Below are 22,041 nucleotides of genomic sequence, written 5' to 3' on the forward strand. Positions count from 1 at the left end.
ATGTTCATAAGCCAGCATAGCTTACTTGTCTTTCGACTAGAATTTTGATCAAATGGTGTACGTTGATTTACGAATTCAACTTAATTCTATCCAAAACAAAATTGCATCCATTGATGTCTATGAATTACAACACTTCAAATTAAAAATAGTATACTGCAATTTTGGAGTTTTATATGAAATTTCAAATGAATGGAGTATTAATTGGTATCGGTGTTAGGGACTGACAAGACTTTTAGTCAAGAACAATTACGACATTACATAATGCTTGGTTAACTCTTCTTTGGAGCTCTCTAAAATTGTCGTGTTAAAATCCCATTGGACGCTGTTGAAGGGGAAATGTCATTGGCGCTGTATTACATATTAACTGTCCCTAATTGCCGATTTTGATTAAAAGACAAGGACGCGGTGACATATCGCTGATATTTCTATAACAGTTACTGTTTTCGAAAGGACGAAATCTCAAATATGAATACGATATCAAAGGACAAATGAAATATAGGTCGCCTGCATATACACTCCGTAGGTACATTGAAATAGGGTCAAGCAAGTATGTCGACTTCGTTCGATATCATAAACGTTTAGAATACGATATTGATTTTGGGAGCTATTGGTGCCCAACTATTGTTGTTGTTGTTGTTGTTGTTGTTGTTGTTGTTGCTACTGTTGTTGTTTGTTTGTGTGTATGTTCAAGAAAATGTGAAAATGGCGTCTTAACGGTCTTCCGAATTTTCGGTTTAAGCACCTTCTCCAATCTGTTTGGTCGTTACTGATAACACGTTACATTTCGTTACGACAATTTTGATTGGCTGTCCGCTGACAATACGTTAAGCGGGTTATTTATAACCGCCTTCCATCGTCTTGGGATATAAATGCATACCCTCGAGTCAGATTCTAAACCCCAAAGCATCCAAAATCCGTCATATTTATAGAAATGGGTCAATGTAACGCAGAGCACGTGCTATGAAATGTTATAAGCAAAGTAAATCTATGTCGAATATGACAAACTTTGCACACTTCCGTTCATCACCAATTGTAATTATTAATATTCTAATTTTTATGCATGTTCACTTTGCTTGCATGTTTTACAATAGTATTTCCGGTGTAACAAACGTGTTTCACTTTTTACACCCGATATATAACTATACTCCGGGTGTAGTCATTACAGACAATACAATGCTGTTTCAGTACATATTTAGGATTTTCTATTCTCATGTTTCTAAAAAAAAAAAAGCAATAACAACTTTCGTGTAATTAATGATTATCCTATACCAGATGCTTCTCGTTTGAGCGTGCTGTACTACATTGTTTTTGTACGTTAGTCATACGACGGTTTAATTTATGTGTGAACGGATCCCGGGTTTGATGTATTTTAAGAGTATGTGTATCACAGACAAGCATCAATAGATTATCGGAACAGGAAACAAACTTGGTGGCGCCCTCCTGTGGCAGGCTTCAATGTTCCTGTCAGAGGATAAAATCTCCCTGCTTAGCAAGCATCAGAGGTTATATATTACAAACGGCTTTCTCATGGAGACAGTTTCTTGAATGAAGCTTCGTAAATTCTTAGTAAGTTATTTCCATTTGACTCGAGTCATATATCGCACATATGAAATCTCGTCGGTGGCAATATGTCACTTTTTATGATAGTCATGGCCTTTGAATGGATGCTTGTTTACTCTTCTTATGTAATGAAAACATTGCTGTTTTGTTTAATTCTAGAGAATATCTCCTGTGTAAAAATCGGTACCGGATTTGAGATAGAAGGATGGTTTATTATAATGATCAAAGTCCGTGCGCCCCGACGTCTTAATGCATCAAACACCTACTACTAACAATTAAGTCGTGCACCGACGGTACTTCTCTTGGCTTTGAACATTGCCGATTCCCATCGAGACGGAGAATATCGATAGTAGCGGTGACCTTGACTCATAGGTTGGAAACCTGCAACTTAAACTTCTCAAAGTATTCAATGCTTAAACTTTTTGAAAAGTTTGATTATAAGAAAAATATGTATCTCTATGCATGGTTAAGACTTTTGTGTGAAGTTTGGTATAATCCATAACCCAGTGCTGAAAATAGTGATTTATCTAAACAGTAACGGGACCTTGACCCTTGTAACACCGAAATCGAACTTGTCAGGGATATTCCGATACTTATCAGTTTGTAAGGTTTGATAAAAATGCATTAGAAATCAACTTGATAGAGTGTTGGTAAACAAGAGGTTATGTACGTACGGTGACATACATATATATAACTCTCGCTTAGCAACGACACCGAGGACGTTTTCACCTACAATTCCTACCTTCCTCGTCTTTTTTTTTTCCGGGCGGCCAAAGTCGTTTTTCTGTAATCTACTTTTTAACTTGAGCTACTAAGTATCTTGAAGTTCTCGACGGTGTTTCCCAAAGTCTCGAGGCGAATACGAAAAAAATACTGACAGTGCTCAAGTTACATCATTATCTCAAAATATCCCTCGTAAACAACGGTCTCTGGTTCAGTATCCCCCTACCAACATCAAAGCTGGCCCAATCACCGACAAATCAGACTACGTCATGCCCAGTAGGATGCTGGCGTCGTTCATTGACACTTTCGTTCGTTAGCTTTTCTCTTCTGGTTTTATCACAGAGACCCATGGATTTGTTACATTGTATTGGAACATTACAATGATATGTGTATTGTATTGTATTGTGTTATAACATGGACTTTGCAAAGTCCTTCAATTTCACAAAAACTTACTGGCAACATTGATCAAGATATACCCAGTAGAACTTGAAATCAAGGGCACTGGCATCAGCCGTTTACCTCGGTCTTTACTGAACTCGATCTTTACTGAACTTCGATTTTTACTAACTCGATCTTTACTGAACTTCGATCTTTACTTATCTCGATTTTTAGTTACAACGTAGCCAGCAGGGAAAGTTTACGACTGTGTGATTATTTCAATTCCCCAGTTATTAATTTTCCATTTCTAGATAGCAGCATCCCTGCAACCCATACATACGGGGTTGGTTTACATGTTCCAGTTGATGCGACATTCAAGGACTTGTTCCCGTTATCACGATTCCCGTGACAGATGTCAACTTCTGACAGAGAAATTAACACTAGAAGAGGGATTCATGTTGATGAAGACCATGAGGAACTTTATGGTCGACATATTTTCTCATTTGGAAATGATACTTGTCGATATCCCTACTGGTTACGTTGTCACCACCCTAACTCTCATTTAAGATTGTGACTTAACCCAGATTTGACCTCTATTTGTATGGCGGCTGTCGTTGTGACCTCTGTTTGTATGGCGGCTGTCGTTGTGACCTCTATTTGTATGGCGGATGTCGTCGTGACCTCTATTCGTATGGCGGATGTTGACCCCTATTCGTATGGCGGATGTTGACCTCTGTTTGTATGGCGGATGTCGTCGTGACCTCTATTCGTATGGCGGATGTCGTTGTCACCTATATTTGTATGTCGTGACCTCTATTTGTATGGCGGATGTCGTCGATGAAGCAGAAGACGCTCGCTTTCCCGGAGCACCAGGTCTTATCGGTCCTGTACTTTTACATGAGTCGCCATACGAACCTATTTGTTGGGTATTGTTTGTCCTCGTTTAACCATTTTCTGAATTGTTGTTCCGTTATTGCTGTACGACCCATCGACACTTGAGTCAATTAGGGCCACACATCACTAGAGCAGAAGCACGTTTGTTAAAAGAAAGACATCAAACTCAAAAACAAAAATGTTGAAAGTAGAATTCTAAATATCTCTTAAATCTGGTTGTGAATTACATAATTGTATGGTAGAGCACTAATGCACGTAAATATATCGAAAAGACTATGCTTGAAAAAGTTTCGGAAGTCTGTTTTAATCATAAAATGTTGATAGTAAATGGTTGATCGCATTCATGACAAAAAGGAGATTACATCATATAGAATATTAACAATCGCCAAAATAACTGCCCTCTAAATATACCAATCCCACCTAAATGCCTCGCTCCAAAAATCTTTCAGTAACATTCTTTATTCAGATTTAAATTTTGTTTTACACATTCCCCAAAACATTCGCTATTTCTGTGTTTCAAATCAAACATATTCACATCATTATGGTGTTGTAACACAACTTGCATGTCATGGTACTTCTGTGTAACACACCGGGGTTACTGTGGTGGCCGATTACGGTCATATCGTGTTTTGTGTGTTGTCGCTAAAGCGCCTTGTCAAACCGCGCTAAAGCGTGATTTAACAGATAAAATGTTGCCTTGTTGCGTTTTTAAACCGTGACAAGGCGCCAAATCTCGCTTTGGCGAGGTTTGAGCATGCCAAAGCGACAACACGAGATGTCCATAATCAGCCATCATAAGGAACATAGATCTGGCCATGACCCGTGAACAATGACACGATATCCTGGAAGTCATAGCCATCATCGCCAGGCAGTGGAATGATTGTTGTATAGCGCAATGCATTCCTACGCGTATCTCTATTATGTCTCGAATCATCCGCAACTTCTTCGGGCATGAAATTCCCATAAATGCCAAAACGACTGAAACCCACACCACCTCCTTATACCTAATGACATGGTTAAATGCTTTAGTTTATTTAAACAAGCGTAAGGCGTTGTTTTGATGGGGGGACACTTTGTGTAAACTGAGTGTCGCACATTTTGTTGCAGCCTATTAAGACTACACACAGTAATATGACTTGTCTACAGCTCGCACATCCTCTGCAGTTGTGGCATTTTATGGGCCATACGTAGACGCCATTGCTGAAATATTAGTGTGGTGTTGTGTAACTGTGTCGAGAGGGTCATGTTTTGCGATAAAAGTTGAGTGTTGTAATAAACAGTTGTAAAGTGTCGGGTCAATCCTCCTTGACAATGCCACGCACCTGCTGGGGTGACACCTAGCTTTCGTCAGCTTCTATTCCATTTTCATTTTCACACGTGTGACTTCCAAATGCAGGTGTGGAGAATATTAAATTGTGCTGTAGCAGAAATCGGTCAGCATCCTTCGGAAGCCGTCAGACAGTTTGTCCGCAAAACAAACAGAGATTTTATTATATGGATTATAAAGTATATAACTTTCAAATTACCTTGATGAAAAGATAAACCTCATAAATTATTGTAGTTATGAACATTTTATCTTCATAAATGAATCGTAATTACGTTACCGACTGCTGTATAATCACCGCTATATTTAAACTTCGATAATAATCCTTGCTCACGTGGGATCAGTGGGGCAATATAAAAGCAACATGTATTTCTATGACGGCAAATGAGTGGACAGGGCAACTGCTTCGACTGGAGTGTATTAAAGATATTTGCAGATAAAAAGCAATAGTCTGTCTTTAATATCTTCCTGCAAGTTGGATCTATTATCGGAGAAATGAGCTTTCCCGCCTTACCCTCGCACTGTACTTAGTTCCGCGACAGTCCTTGTTGTTATGGCCGTTGTGGTCACTGACAAATGTTGGTGTGTTCACTGACAAATGTTGGTGCTATGTTAGTGTAACCACAGACAGATAGATTGACGCACGTTCACCTGACCAAACCATGACACATACAACATCCGATTTGTTAAGACAGTTTAAAAAATCAATTTATCATATTCTTTTGATTTTGTTTGTCTTTGTTTGGGGTGTCAAAGATCACACATTTATATCCTGTAAGTAAATTTACCTTGACAGTATCTCATTTCTACGATGGCCGATAGCGGTATTTCCGTTAATTTGTTTAAAATGTATGCTTCGGTTTGGATTTAGACAAACGTCCCAAGCAAACAAATTGTGCCTCGTTTTCAATTTCCCGAGCTTTACAAGGTCAGGAAACACGTTAAATTAGGATCTAATTAATATCTATGTTATAGTTTGTGTGGTACTTTATGTACTTTTTAAAACTTCCATGACATCGCCGAACCTATATCAGAGCCATGCATTAGTAGATGTCCACTATACAGAATAAACGGTGGCCTTGCCATGACCTAGGTGGTCGCGACTTTGCGGCTTTGGAATACAACCAAATGACCACACTGTTTTTGATTACAATGCATAGTTATTATTGATAGGCTATCCAAACATGTTTTCGTCCTGTCCAGTCATTAAACACGGCGAGATACTAACTGAATGTGAGAAGGCAAGAAAATTGTATTCATATGTAATAGAATGTGTCCGCAATATCGCCGATATGTTTGTCAGTAACATACATTGCTATTGGCACCGGTCGTGAATCATTGACATTCGGATATATCTATCTAACATTCCTTATCATAGCAGTTGTACAGGTACCATCACGATTGGGTGTTGACCATCCATTGGGGAGCTAGTCCGCCCGGATTCCGTCGCCGCCAATACACAATGGATACCATATGGTCTGCTGATAATATCCCTATCTCGTATTCAATTCTTTGTTCTCTGAATCTGGAAAATATACCCTTCAAAAAGCTCTTAATCCGAGTTATCCTTTGTCACGACTGGTTACAAACCATCGCTTTAATGTGAATCCTAACTCGTCATGACAAATGAGGCACCGCCATTTTATATAGTATCCTGCATCTCTTTCACTATTCTCGGCGTCTGAAGCTCAGATGGTTCGTAATGTGATTGTCTTAAAGTGTTGGTTTATTGTTTCGGTATCCGGTATATTGAGGTGGTCACGGGGAATTAATAACCCACTCGGCTTCATTATAGACCTATTATCGCTGACGATGTTACACCCTATCAAGTTATCGTAAGAACTGTACTTGGTCGGTGTATACTGACGCCAAGGCCAGACGCATCTCAATGTACCACTGTACACAACACGGCAGTTACTGTCCCTAACCATCCAATCACATTTATAGTTTATTCAACTGAATATTATTCAACCGTTATAATGATTTGTTCATGCCTTGAGAGTTTAATGAACATTCGCCTATAATGGTATGTAAAAGTTCATGGAGTAGTAGTGTGCAGCCAGCCGGGATCGAACCCGCGACCCTCGGCTTACTGGTCCGCCGCTCTACCAACTGAGCTAAAGGGAAATTCCCCCGGGCCCGAAGCTAGAACTCGACCATACAACTATGTACAGTATTTACAATTAAAACCCGGCCTGATACAGGTATATGTATACTGTTATATATGGTGGTATATACTGTTTTATTATATAATGCGTTTGATTTTCCTTGACTATACGATTAATATGGTGGCTCGTTAGGGCCAAGTATCAAATCTCGCATTCTCGCCCTTAGATCGAAAACGCGAGAATGCGAAAACGCGACGGCGAGGGAGCGAAAACGCGAGAATGCGAAAACTCGACGGCGAGAATGCGAAAACGCGACGGCGCGATTTCGCATTCTCACCGTCGAGTTTTCGCATTCTCGCGTTTTCGACCGTAGGTCGAGAGTGCGAGAATGCGATATTAGGCCTTAACGGCCGCCCTCGCACTCTCGCACACTCGCACTATCGCGTAAGGAAGTTCGCTTATTTTCTGGAGGAACATATATAGGGATATACATTACGTTGTATATATATATTTATATGCGAGGAAGCAAGAGGGCGAGGACGGCCGTTAAGGCCTAATCTCGCATTCTCGCACTCTCGACCTTAGGTCGAAAACGCGAGAATGCGAAAACTCGACGGCGAGAATGCGAAATCGCGACGGCGAGAGTGCGAGATTATTCTCGTGTTTTCGCCGTAGCGATTTCACATTCTCGCCGTCGAGTTTTCGCATTCTCGCCTTTTCGCTCCCTCGCCGTCGCGTTTTCGCATTCTCGCGTTTTCGACCTAAGGTCGAGAGTGCGAGAATGCGAGATTTGATACTTGGCCCTAACGAGCCACCATAGATTAAGCTATATTTTGAATTGTTACCTGACTCTATGTAAATGTAAATTGCGTATTTTCGACTGTTGACCGGTTAATATGTTTGACTGTTAACTGGCGAGGAACATCCGCACGCGCCTAAACACCCAAATGAGTACGATGAAGCGTCTTTCTCATCGTGATTTGTAAATAGTATCTCTAGCACTGAAGTCAGAAAGGTTTGAAGAAATCTCCAATCAAGGTTTGTTGTATGTAATTGAAAATAGGGATTTGGCTGTTTGGCCGAAGCCCCGCCCGCTTTCTCTGTGACAACAAAAAGTTGCCACATTTTACATTATTTCAATCGTATTGAATCGCAATATCTTACTTATTTCAACAATTCTACAGTTACCTGTTTATGTCATGGAATAGATAATGTGATATTGATATAAACATTAGACATGGCGAATTGGGTGATGGTCTACTACACTCAAGTTTTCGAGAAAGGGTTGTAGTTTGAAGCTGTGTCGTTAGTATGTGACCGAATAATAGCTGTTTTCTGTTGATATTTTCGTTCAGGATATTTTTGAAATGGTATTTTAAATCCAGCTGTAAAACTTAAAGTTCAAATTATACGCTGTATGGATTGGTCCGTGAATCACCATTTATGAAATCACAGTAGGCCTGTCTATTTATGATGCGCCGGTGCATATCGGAAGACGACATGCATTATGGGAAATGGATAGACTAATAAACAGGATGGTCGCGATTATGTGCTTGGAAGCGTGTACGTAATACCCACAAGCGTTAAAATAGCATGTTTAACTGGTCGTGGATAAAAGAATCAAGCATCTGGAAAATCAGACACCAAAAAAAACATGGACGATATTACTGATTCGCAGTCACAACATATATGGAAAAAAAGGATGAATGGGATTCACTGGGAGACATTTATTACTGAAAAGCATGTCAGCGCGGTATATAGATCTGTGAATTACATTACCGTGTGTATGTACAGCGTGTATAAACAGCGCTATTTAAAAGATTTCGAATTAATAACATTTGTCAAAGAAGGCGATAAAATCAGTCCTGTCTGTGGTGTTGAATGCATACTTATGGCAGGTTGATAGAGATACGTGTATTTTATGTGATAGGCATGTCTTTCTCGCAACATCGCGTGTACGTTTACACAGGACAATTTCATAATCTCTAAAATCAATAAAGAGCATTTCTCTGTATCTCAGGTTTTTGTAGATTAACCTGAAATGATATTATGATTCTCTGTTTGAGAAAGCAAGTGTTTTATTTAGTAATCACTGACAGCTTTATATAATACTGTCGTCCGACACGTGTGGCGATATGTTACTCCTAGCAGGTGGTCCATCGCTATGAAGCAAGTTAAATCGTTAGACAGTTATTGACCAATAAACTGAAACCCTTTCTAATTACCCTCATAAATGACTATTACAGCTTTAACTTATCTATTAACTTACTCTGATGTCAAACGGAGTCGGTTACGATTTGTCAGATAACGATAATGATAAGGAGGAGGACGACGACGACGACGGAGGAGGAGGAGGAGGAAGAGGATGAGGGATTAATTTACGGCTCTTCGATTTGGAGTCTCCTGGGACCAATGTTAAGGCTATACGGGAAGAAAAGAACGACGATGAAAATGTGAAAGGGGAAAATGATAATGAAAATGACAATGAAAAAGACAATGAAAATGACCATGAAAACCATTATATTTGATATCTGTACCGTGCATATATCCGTCACTCTGTGTGGTTTAGTACACGGTGTACCGCGCTACACGAAGAGGGAGGGTTACGTATACTTTTATAGGCTGTGCCTGTATCGGGCCTATATCCGCGTACACATGGACAATGTCCGTATGTTCCAGGCACTCCCGTATTCGGTGGTATACCGAGTTCATTTTTACCTAAGTATCAATCATAATCATCGCGTGTTGGCATGTCAGAAGGCAAAATTAGAATATCTCAAAGTGCCGTCATATATTTGCCCTAATTTGACCTGCACAGTGCTATTAAAGGAATACGGCGTACTTGTAATTAAATACGTAAACACCTCTCCCTCATCAGCTGGGTCGTATGTTTTTACTCAGATTTGTTTTCCGCGATACAAATGTAACAAAACTTTACAGTACTGTTACCACTGAAATATCCAGCTCTGTAATCTGTAACCACTCACACGTTACAATCCAATTCAAATAATTGTTGCACAATTTTGATTACGTAAGTTATTTCATGGCAAATATTGCGAAAGCAAGCTAGGAGAATTTTTGTAGGATAATTTTTTTTTTTTTTTTTTTGTGCATAATAACGCGTTCGTTTCGCATTAATTACGAGAATGATCCCAACCGGCTTTCGTGCGATACGTATAAAAACATACAGTACATAACGGTTCAACAATATAAGTAGAGTATTATATTATACTGAATGAAAACCCACTCTCCTCAGTTCTAATGACTCTTTGATCTTCGTATAATCTCAGAGTTATTAGGGGACAAAATTGAATTTACATAGATCAAGTTTTTATTATTTCGAGAGCATGAAATGTAGAACGTTTTTGTAGCTGATATTGTCCGCGAAAAGACACCGAGGAGCAAAAAAAGTAAAATAATGGAAAAGCTAAACGTCGCAGTAGAGCAAAATTGAAAACGAATCAAAGCGGAAAGACCCTAGGAGCAATATGAAACGAATAATCGCAAAAGCATAAGGATGTAAAGGAAAAAAAGCAAAATTTACGACAACCCATCAAAGCAGAAAAACGGAAACATGTTATAGATAGCGAAAGGACAATAAAATCGACAAAAACGACAAAGCGAAAACACGTCAAACCAAAGTAAAAGACGCCATTTTGATTCCAAGCTTTACGCGTCTTTTTCATTACGTTGTCGTTTTTGTTTCCGTTTTTTTTCGCTTTTGGCGTGTTTTCCTCTTATTTCACATGGATTATAGAGTATCATTACTTTACTCGTATTGTAAGACATTGTAATTAGTATATCGGTACACGGACTTATATTACAGGATTAAATATATATATATATATATAGGGCTTAAAAAGAGGAATATTATCGTTGATATATAGACATTAACTAACTGCTATATAATTCGTCGATCAAAATTGTACATAAGACATTGAAATCTACACTAGCTGAACTTTTTAGAGACTTATAAATGCATTTCTATGTTCTATTACGTCACGTTTGCTATTTGTGATATCCAGATACTGCTGCTGACGCAGATTACCGGTACCTGCGCGTTACACGTGTAGACACGCGCCAACATTAGTTCAATACAACAGGTATCAACATAGCATCCTGTTGTGTGTCTGCTCTCCAAAATACAACCCTATCACCGACATATACCGTGTACGTGTCATTAATCGGTAAAACCCAGTCACTATTTAAAATCCCAAGCGAAAAAAGAAACACAAAACTCTCTACTGCATTGTCATTGATTATTCAGTCACGAAGAAGGCAAGAAGAAAGTGATTCGAATAAAAAGAGATCGAAGGATTAAAAATCTTTAATGTAATGGTAGAATTGTTGCTGTGACACGCAATGGCGATCTGTGCCTTATAAATAATGTAGATGTCCTCGTGCCCGCAAACCGCAGATTTACCGGCGTGTCTCGTTACGACCTATGACCCGCAGGACGATTAAAAAATAATTTTCACAACCGAAATAGCAAAAAAACAGGATCCCTTTTATTGTAAGAGTTTTCTGCTACACAGAACTTTCGACAAATCGTCAATTTGACCACAAATATTCATGAAAACGCCATTGAGATATAGCCATGTAATGGTGTTTTAAACTCACTGTAGAATACCGATACATATATCGGTCTTTGATTCACTCGTCACGCCCCTTGTAATGTACATTGAGGCCAGTATGTAATGTTTGTATTTCAGTAACTGTCAAAGAAAACATTATATCTTATTTGGCCGTATTTCCATAAAAATACCCTACAACAGGTAAGTATGATAAATCTATTCATGAAACCTATAATAATCAAATGTAAAATTGATGCTTTTAACCGCGAATGACTCTTACATTGAATACGAGACAAAGTCATTTTGTGAATCAGACGGAAAATCCGAAGAGAATCATGATTCTGCCGATATTTGTCTTATCAACAATTAAAATCGGGTCATAGGTGATTAATGACAAATGTTTTAATAAATACGACCCGAGTCCCGAGACGTGATGCGGAGCGAAATATTTCTCGCCGAAAAAAAAGAACCTAGGGGAGATTTGCATATTTATCAAGATTAATTTACCATAAATTATTCTGAACGAATGTAAATTGTTCTCGCGTCCATTGTCTCTACAATATACAATATCACATAAAACAGAAGGCCTGCAGGCCAAGACGGTATCGGTGAACTTTGGTGGAGAGGTGATGAACTTGATAATCCCGGCCAGATGCCTAGAGTAAGATCAGTCTGTTTTGACTTGCATAACTGACATTTTATACCAGAACCGGGAATTTCTTCAGTATGTACTGGACTAGTAGATATACAGCCAGTTACATCAACAAACACCACGTCCATACTCTCCTTTCGTAAACTAGTCTCTGTTGGTGCCACTTTTCCAAATATACCACAGCAGTCCGACCTTCACCTTGGCTCTTTTTGTAACTCCTGTCTGTCGACGATACACTAGACTGGCCCCCTGTCTCTAGAATATTAAAATTATAAATAAAATAGAGCTTTATGATTTTGGTCCTCAAGGATATGTCTGATTCAAACTAGGGGGAGATAATCTAGTATTAAAATTTAGTGGAGCAGTTTCTAACAAAAAACTTAGGGGCTGGTGGCCAGTCTAACGATACACGTACGGACTACGGAATGTTTCTATATACGGACGTCGGAACGTATGTACGGACTGCGGAACGTATTACGGACGGCGGAACAGACGTACGGATGCTTTCCAACGGGGAAATAAATGTTTCTAGAACGTTAAAGTAGCTTATGATGTGTCTACAGCGCAACACCTCACATTCTTTACAATGATGACCACATATATGTTTCGGTCAAGGTCGTCTGGCGTTGTGGGTGGCGACACAACAAAATACCTCTATATGACTATCGATCTGTCAAATTAAAGAATTTTCCTGGTAATAAAAATGGTAAATATTCCCCAGCTCGTACCTAAATCCTTCAGTAGAAGTACAGTGAACCTTGACAGTCTGACAATAGGTTGATTTTCTGATATTTGATTATCTACCCCCTGCGGTTCTCGCCAGGTGATGTGATTTGGTACAAATTAGAAATTTTTTAAGGTGGTGTAGTTTTCAATTTAATAAAATCAAACTTAGAAATTGATCGCAGTGTTCCCTGATTATGTGTATTGTGTTGACTCGGGTGTTTAAATCAGGCCTAATACGTCATTTATCATACATAAGTAGTTCTAGACTGACAGCTTCAAAATCATTATAACATACAATGTAGAGTCAATTGAACGTGACTCTGCAATATTTAAAGACGAGGTCGACATATACTATAACAACTAGTCGGTCACACCAGGCACATCTAAGAAGGGTTAAATAGGACTCCAGGTTGTCTTAGGTCATTGAACACTGGCCAAATTAGTAAAGGACAGTGTCCGTAACTAGAAGCACCTCCTGGGTGTGATGTAGAGGGCGATAACCGAACAATAACCACTACCCACCAGTTCAGTCACACCATCCACGGTTATCAGTACAGCGACGATGTGTTGATCACTATAGACAAAAATATTATCAAATAAATAAACAATCAATCGATGACTTTCCTTCTTACATCTCCCTTGACACCGCCTCACTTTTGGACTTTAGAATGCTGTGTGATCTGCCCCGAGACCAAAAGGATAACTTGCTACTGATGTCGGGCGGGATGACACCCTAAGGGCCATCTCATTTCCGTGTAATTGCACTACAAATTCTAATGACGTCATTGTGCAGATCCATCGGAAAACCACTCGGGCCTTTCCGTCATATCTTTCGAAATCAATAGGAAAACATCTCGGGACCTTTCCGTTGACGGAAAGGCCCGAGATGTTTTCCGAATATGTGCTAATAGAACATAGGTAAGTTTTTTTAACTGATGTACGTTACATATCAAAATAACAAAACTTCACAACACAACTGACATTTCTATCGATGCTTTAGATGTGAAATGAAGGTTCCGTTACGATCATTTTACAAACAATGTACTACATGTTTATGTGGCCTGGAAATGGCAGTAGTCCAGTGTAATACAAGTGATCATTGGAGACAGTAGTATTAGATAGGACTATGAAGCCATCCTATAACTATTTTATTGACTCTACTCTCTAGTGATAATAGGTTACATAACTCTCCGGGGCTCTCTTCATAAAGTCCATGTGACTACTGAAGTATTATCAACTCGATACCTTTACAAAAACGGATGTAAGCTAGCTGTGGAAACATGGCGTCTGTTTGTCACCGTCGTAGTAACTAGCGCACGTGCAAATGTTACACGCACGTTTTGCGTGTTTTGTGAATCGTTTGTATCAGTACTTTAACAAAAACTACAAAGAATACCGACGTGATATCCAAACCTTTACACTCAAAATCGATTAAACGAGAGAAAATATAAACAAAAAATATAGATTGGCTAGATTGGCATAGACACTCGTGGAAAGTACAAGGAGAATATGACCATGTGCCCCTGAAGAGTAGGCGTCTTCTAATCTAGGTCAAATCCGGGTTATAGGTCAAATTCGGGTTAGCCACAATCTCAAAAAGAGTCTTAAACTTTTTAGCCGTCAGCAGAACAGGGCGGACAGAGTGGTTGTACAAATGCCAATTTCCACAGGGACATGCTCGTAAAATATGATGACGTCACCATCGGTCTTAGATCAACCATTTTGCTACAGATTCCGTGTTGATAGAAGACAAATGCGCTTTCATTGATTACGTTACGATCGTGACTCAATTGGGCATGCGTTGAAATATGCATGACGAATATTTGACAAAAACTGTAAGAAGATATACAGCTGCAACCTCTATATTCAAGCAGTCGCCCCCTCTGGTGTCGTTTTTTGGTTTTCTTTTTCGGTGCACGTGTGTGTGACGGAATGACTCATAGTGTAGATTGTATGGCAAGTAATTTGTGAGAATACACAATTTTTGTAAAGCGCTAAATACAAACTTAAGACCTGTATAATGTTAATTAAAACCTTTACTTTAAATTCAGTTCTGGGCAAAACTTGTGATACGACGGGAAAATGTCAGAGCACTGTCTCTGGTATAGTGTTAACAGACTTAAACATTTTAGATTAGTATTTTGATATTTAGAGCCTTGATACGCCTAGCATGAATATTTATATCTGTATTTAGGGCCGTCACACGGTCGGCACACATACATCTAACATACACGTATTACTGCATTATGTCGTCGAACGTCCAGCATACACGTATAACTGTCTAGAGCTGCCATACGTCTAGCATACAAGTTTTACTGTCTAGGGTCGCCAGACGTCTAGCATACAAGTATTACTGTCTAGTGCCGTCATATGTCTAGCATACAAGTATTACTGTCTAGAGCTGTCATATGTCTAGCATACAAGTATTACTGTCTAGAGCTGTCATATGTCTAGCATACAAGTATTACTGTCTAGTGCCGTCATAGGTCTAGCATACAAGTATTACTGTCTAAAGCTGTCATACGTCTAGCATACAAGTATTACTGTAAAGTACGTCATACGTCTAGCATACAAGTATAACTGTCTAGAGCTGTCATAGGTCTAGCATACAAGTATTACTGTCTAGAGCTGTCATACGTCTAGCATACAGGTATTACTGTCTAGAGCTGTCATACGTCTAGCATACAGGTATTACTGTCTAGAGCTGTCATACGTCTAGCATACAGGTATTACTGTCTAGAGCTGTCATACGTCTAGCATACAGGTATTACTGTCTAGAGCTGTCATACGTCTAGCATACAAGTATTACTGTTTAAAGCTGTCATACGTCTAGCATACATGTATTACTGTCTAGTGCCGTCATACGTCTATCATACAAGTATTACTGTTTAAAGCTGTCATACGTCTAGCATACAAGTATTACTGTTTAAAGCTGGCATACGTCTAGCATACATGTATTACTGTAAAGTACGTCATATGTCTAGCATACAAGTATAACTGTCTAGAGCTGCCATACGTCTAGCATACAAGTATTGTCTATAGACATCATACATTGTAGCACAAATGCTTTACTGTCTAGAGCTGTCATACGTCTAGCATACAAGTATTACTGTCTAGAGCCTGTTACGTTTAACATATAAGTATTACAGTCCCGAGTAATATGTCTAGAGCCGTGCTAGCTTACATATACAACTTAGTCGTTTTTATTTGATTTCTCTTTTAAATCATGAGCTATTTATGAAAATGTTTCACCAGTTGTACTGGAAATGTCGGTCTCCTTTGAAGCAGAGATTGTGGGGAAGTCACGCTACATAAATATCTGTATACACGTACGATGCATACATGCTCTCGCTCTATCCTGGACATTAATTTCACAACTCAGCAATTTCAGAGTCGTTGTTTATATACTGTTTCAAAATTGTTCGTCTAATTGGTGCGTTAAACCGACTCCTGGCTCTAGACATTGTTAAGGTGCCAACAACGCCGTCTTAGGCGACAGACTTACATATTACGGCCACGTTTTTACACCTTTGTAAAGTGAAAGTTAGAGGTTTAAAGCTCAGCAGACGAGAAAAAAAATGTGTACCTGCGATTTCTAGTCCGGCGCTTTAAATGGTGCACCAAAGAAATCACTGACGTGTACCTGAGGATTTTTCAGGTGTGAATCAAGGTAGTCTCATTGATAAATGTTCTCGTGTTGATCCCCGATATCGATTCCGGGTCACGTTGACTGATTGAAGCTCCCGTGAATGAAACATCCAAATGTATATTTATGTAAACCAGGTTTGGCGGGGAGACAATGAACTTACTATAAAATTGTTTCATATTTATACGGTTCAGTTTATGTTTGCTGTAGGGGTGGCAGGTAATGTTCAGTGTGTGTCGTAGTATCAGTTGTGGGCTTAATGACCCTGAACTCCCCCTATGTAATACTACGGTATATAATACCGGTAGAATGCACACCTACAATGCGGCCCAATGGTATCGCCGGAATATATACAGAGAGTATAACTCCTATGTCTACACCAAAGTTAGCTTACAGCATCTGTACAGTTGTTGGAATGCATGCACAGTATGTGTCTATGTTTACATGAACTATCAATGAAAGTTTTACAATCGAAAAGTATCCGTCTGGATGTGTGTATGATGTCTTGTTTTGGAAGTATTCTACAAGAAGAAAGGCACGTGTTTGTTTGTGCGCGTGAGTGTTAAAGTGTCGCGCGTGATCTGTGTAGATTTGTGACAGATACTGAGGCTGAGAATGTTATCTACCTTGGCACTATCTCAGCGTTCGTTTGAATTGTTGGTGTTTTCATTGCTATGTGTAGCAAGTGTAACGTGGGCTAGTCATCCATACACATTCCGGGACTCTAACCAAGGTAGGTGACAATCCGTTACCATGGTAACATCCATGTTGACTGTCATATGTGGTAATTTTTTCCAAAAATACGATATAATAAAATTACCAGTTTATCATAATATAGATACATGGTAATATACAGCATACATGTTAAGCTTAACCCATATAATCAATTAACGTAGTATTGATAACAAACTCGGTGTCGAGGTCTTAATTACCCGAAAACTTGTTATAATTAATAAAGTGTCACCACTCTTCAGTTTTATACGCTATAAACGAGTAAGTTGCCACCAGGGAATTTGAGTTTTATCTGTATGACTCCGGTATTATATTGGAATTTGTATTTCATATCTCAGTGACATCGTACTGGAGTCTGTGAACTGTATCTGGATGACATTATTTTTGAGCTAGTATGCATATGGATGACATTATATTTGAGTCAGTGTGTATCTGGATGACATTTTATTTGAGTCAGTATGCATATGGATGACATTATATTTGAGTCAGTGTGTATCTGAATGACATTTTATTTGGGTCAGTATGTATCTGGATGACATTATTGTTGAGTTTAAATATTTCTGAGTGACATTATTTTTAAGCTAGTATGTATCTGGGTGATATTATTATTAATTTTAGTCAGTATGTATCTGGGTGACATTATTTTTGAGTTAGTATCTATCCGAGTGACATTGATTTTTAGCTAGTATGTATCTGGGTGACATTAAATTTTTGAGTCGGTATGCACTATATTTGAGTATATATCCCGTATATGTGGGTGACATTATATGGGAGTCTGTTTACTGTGTCTGGTTGACATCATACCGGAGTTTGGTAGGAATCCGTGTTCCGTTTATCTGGGTGACACTTTAATCATTGGAGTCTGTGAATATACTGTCACATTTTCAAAATAAGTCCTTACATTGCAGACCTTCTACAATACCATAATTTACACGTGTGTTGAATACACTGTCACAATTACAATAAGTCAATACACTGTCACAATTACAATAAGTCAATACACTGTCACAATTACAATAAGTCAATACACTGTCACATAATTACAATAAGTCAATACACTGTCACAATTACAATAAGTCAATACACTGTCACATAATTACAATAAGTCAATACACTGTCACAATTACAATAAGTCAATACACTGTCACAATTACAATAAGTCAATACACTGTCACATAATTACAATAAGTCAATACACTGTCACAATTACAATAAGTCAATACACTGTCACAATTACAATAAGTCAATACACTGTCACAATTACAATAAGTCAATACACTGTCACAATTACAATAAGTCAATACACTGTCACATAATTACAATAAGTCAATACACTGTCACACTAAATTACAATAAGTCAATACACTGCAGTCATAACGGGCTAGCATGTTATGTGTCAATAATTGCACAATTAAGCGTTGAGTAGTGTTAATTCGGGTCAAGGTGCGTGCTGTTGGCCTGTCAGGCGAACTAAAGGATATGTTGTCACTCAGACACTGAGCCAACACGACTATAGGGAAGCTCCGATAACTTACGATAGGCTTGTTTGCCCACTCTAACGACTGGTGGCGTTACTCACCCATTCTAAACCGAGAGTCGGATCGACCTTTAAGGGGCTATACTGATGATACTATGTCATTGACATAAAATGATAAAAATCTGTTTAACATTATTTAACGCGCTTGATTATACAACGTGAGTGTAGCCGAGTTTACCTTGCCTAATGTAACCACTCGCACAGCCTTACCCTCTAACTTTTTAGCTTTCCCTGATGTGAGTGCGTCCCTGTATGATTCTGTGTTAACGGTAAATAAAACACGTGTTGGAGTGTTTCTCACGTGTATGTACTTAACATGGTTTTCTTCCTGTTTAAGTTGCACATTTCATGACGTTACGTAGCACTTACAACTTTAATGTTGTTACATCCTAAAACCTATAATAGACGGGTCCTTAACTATGACCAGTGCCATACTTTCATAGGTTCCTTAGACAATTCAATATAGAGTTTCCCAAGCTGTTGTTGTACAAGTTTCTATCAAATATTGATAATCAACTCTGGCTCCATATTTCATTCTAACACGTGGTTTGTCCGGTATTTGTACTTTTATTTCTACAAATTTACACAAACCTTTACTTATATGTACACGATTCATCTGTATATAGATTATTCCGGAAATCCGTGACCAGATTCGTTTCGTTGTTTAGTCTTCCCCAATTTACTCTCTAGCAGAATTTTGGTGAATTTATATCTCGACAATTTCAGAAGCAACTTATATAATATCAGTTTATAACTGAAATAAACATCTGAACGTGCATTTTTAAACGATATACAAGATCCAGTTTGTTTGTCGTATTCTGGGCGGCCCCTCTAACAAGACCATCTGCCGTGAGTAGAGGGGAAAATGTGCTTATATTTTGTAGAAGTCAATAAACAATTTGTCGATGCACTGATTGGCTATATATCTATATAGTATATATGTAGTGGTTTTACGTCAGAGGCGAGGCATGCCGTCGGTAATCCTCGATCGTGTAACATAATTAATATAGACCAGAACCGTATGGCTGCCGTTAGCTAACACTGTGTTGGTAATTACTGTATGTTTATGGTAATTGACAGGGTAATTAAACAGCGATACATCCATAGGACTGGAACATCTCTCGATACCCTCTCTCACGCCGTGAATCAGAAGCTCAAGTTTAAACTATTATACGACGACTATTGGACCCTGTAGTCGTCACACATTCATTACGCTTCGGTCCTTCATCCCGTAATAGATGTCGTTTCACTTAAGGGTGTAGAAGTTATACCCATTCAAGTGTGTTACAATTGTTAACATGATTGTTACAAGAGGTGAAAGTTTACAGATATGCAAATGTTACAGGCATTGTTACCCCTCAGACTTACAACCACGGTGTTGGGTAGATTACACCGTGAACATGGTCCAGAGGAAGGGCGGGTAACTGATACCCCAGTAACCATGGTAACCATAGCGGTGGGGTCAGCTTGTGTCACCAGGAGGTCAAAAATCCATGTGTCCGGACAAAAGGTACACACGAGAAATAAACATATAATGTCAAGAAGCCATCCTGGACAAGCAGATGTGGAGTAGTGTCGGGCACTATACTCGGGATCTCGGTATGAAATCTATACTTGCATACAAAGCTGAACCTGTCCTAAAGACCAAATAACTAAAACCTGTCCTAAAGACCAAATAACTAAAACCTGTCCATAAACAGCGACCTTCATCGCGAAATTCGGTTTCCAATGTATCACATGCCTTCTATAAACGGCCACCTGTCAATAAAGACCATGCTTCTCTAGATATGTTGCCCTGAGTGACCTTTGTCGGTACGTTTGGCTATATAATATGTATCCATTAACTCGAGAGTTCCGTCCTTATAAGAAGGTTCCGTAAACATATTAATAAGCCAGTGTATAAATATCCCAAGCACTCTTGTGGGGTAAAGTCGTTTACCTAATGAGATGTTTGTGTGGGGCAACTATTTACGTCATCAAAACACGTGCATATCATGTTGTCCGGGGTTAATGTCGATAAAACAATGTAAATGCTTTGCGTGAGAATCTTAGTGTAACATTTACACAAAGGAAACAAATTAAACTGCTTATTGCTTTGCATAATTAAATTTACATGAAAATCAAGCTAATTTGTCGCTGTAATGGGTTCCCATTGCTACTTTTACCTACGGAAAGCCAATACGCATGTAAGGTTATCCAACAAATTGAATGAGAGACACAACACGAGTTTGGCCCAGCTTGTATTGTAGGTATGACTCATTTGTGTCACTCTGTTCGTTGTATAACTTGTATAACAAAACCTCGGTCTACATCTAATGCAACCTTGCCATGCAAAGCTAGGGCAATGTAGTTAGTCCTATAACCAAACCGTGCAATGGTAGCCGAGTATGGTTTGTCCAATCTTACCATGCAATAGAATGCGACCTTATTATGCATTGGTTGGCGACTGTCACGTGGTCCAGCAACGTTAATACGTCATAGTAGGCGACTGTCACGTGGTTCAGCAACCTTGATGGTCCAGCAAACCTTATTGTGCAATGGTAGGCGACTGTCACGTGGTCAAACCACCCTCGCCATTCAATTGTAGCCACTATCACATGGTCCAGCCACCCTCGCAATTCAATGGTAGCCACTATCACATGGTCCAGCCACTCTCTCCATTCAATGGTAGCCACTATCACGTGGTCCAGCCACTCTCGCCATTCAATGGTAGCCACTATCACGTGGTCCAGCCACTCTCGCCATTCAATGGTAGCCAATGGTCAATGGTTATTTGGTTGTATAGTTTAGTGGCTGTTTGCGCTGTACTAGTATACATCACTGTGGAACCGTTATACTACAATACACAATACATACTTTATGATACACTGACAAACTTGTCAATATTTTGTTCGATAGAAAGCACTCTGTGAAAATATAGTAAATGAATAAAATGGCGCAAATTAGTTTGAGCTAAGGAAAGAAATGCTTAAAACGTGTTAATGATACACTCATGTTAATTGATTCGTCTCATTTCCTGATCACAAAACATGTGTTCATTTTTATGTAACTGTTCATGCATAATTCGGCAATTAAAGCGCCTAATATACTCAGATGGTGTCATTGAATTACACGCATTGTATATATAAAACAAATGATTTTGTTTTTGATTGAGTATTACAAGGGAGTGTTTTTTCTTAAGATATTC

The 22,041-nt window shown here is 38.9% G+C and overlaps 1 protein-coding gene across 1 annotated transcript in view; it reads left to right on the forward strand.

The window, feature by feature from the left end:
- The first annotated feature begins 16,967 nt into the window (after positions 1-16,967).
- LOC117333849 (A disintegrin and metalloproteinase with thrombospondin motifs 7-like) overlaps positions 16,968-22,041 on the forward strand; it is a 66,355-nt gene continuing 61,281 nt past the window's right edge. The window contains 1 exon segment of the mRNA XM_033893264.1: positions 16,968-17,318. Within this exon segment, the coding sequence (XP_033749155.1) occupies positions 17,201-17,318 (118 nt within the window). The 5' untranslated portion in view covers positions 16,968-17,200.

Source organism: Pecten maximus, chromosome 9 (assembly GCF_902652985.1).
Source record: "Pecten maximus chromosome 9, xPecMax1.1, whole genome shotgun sequence".
In the NCBI taxonomy this organism is placed as follows: Eukaryota; Metazoa; Mollusca; class Bivalvia; order Pectinida; family Pectinidae; genus Pecten; species Pecten maximus.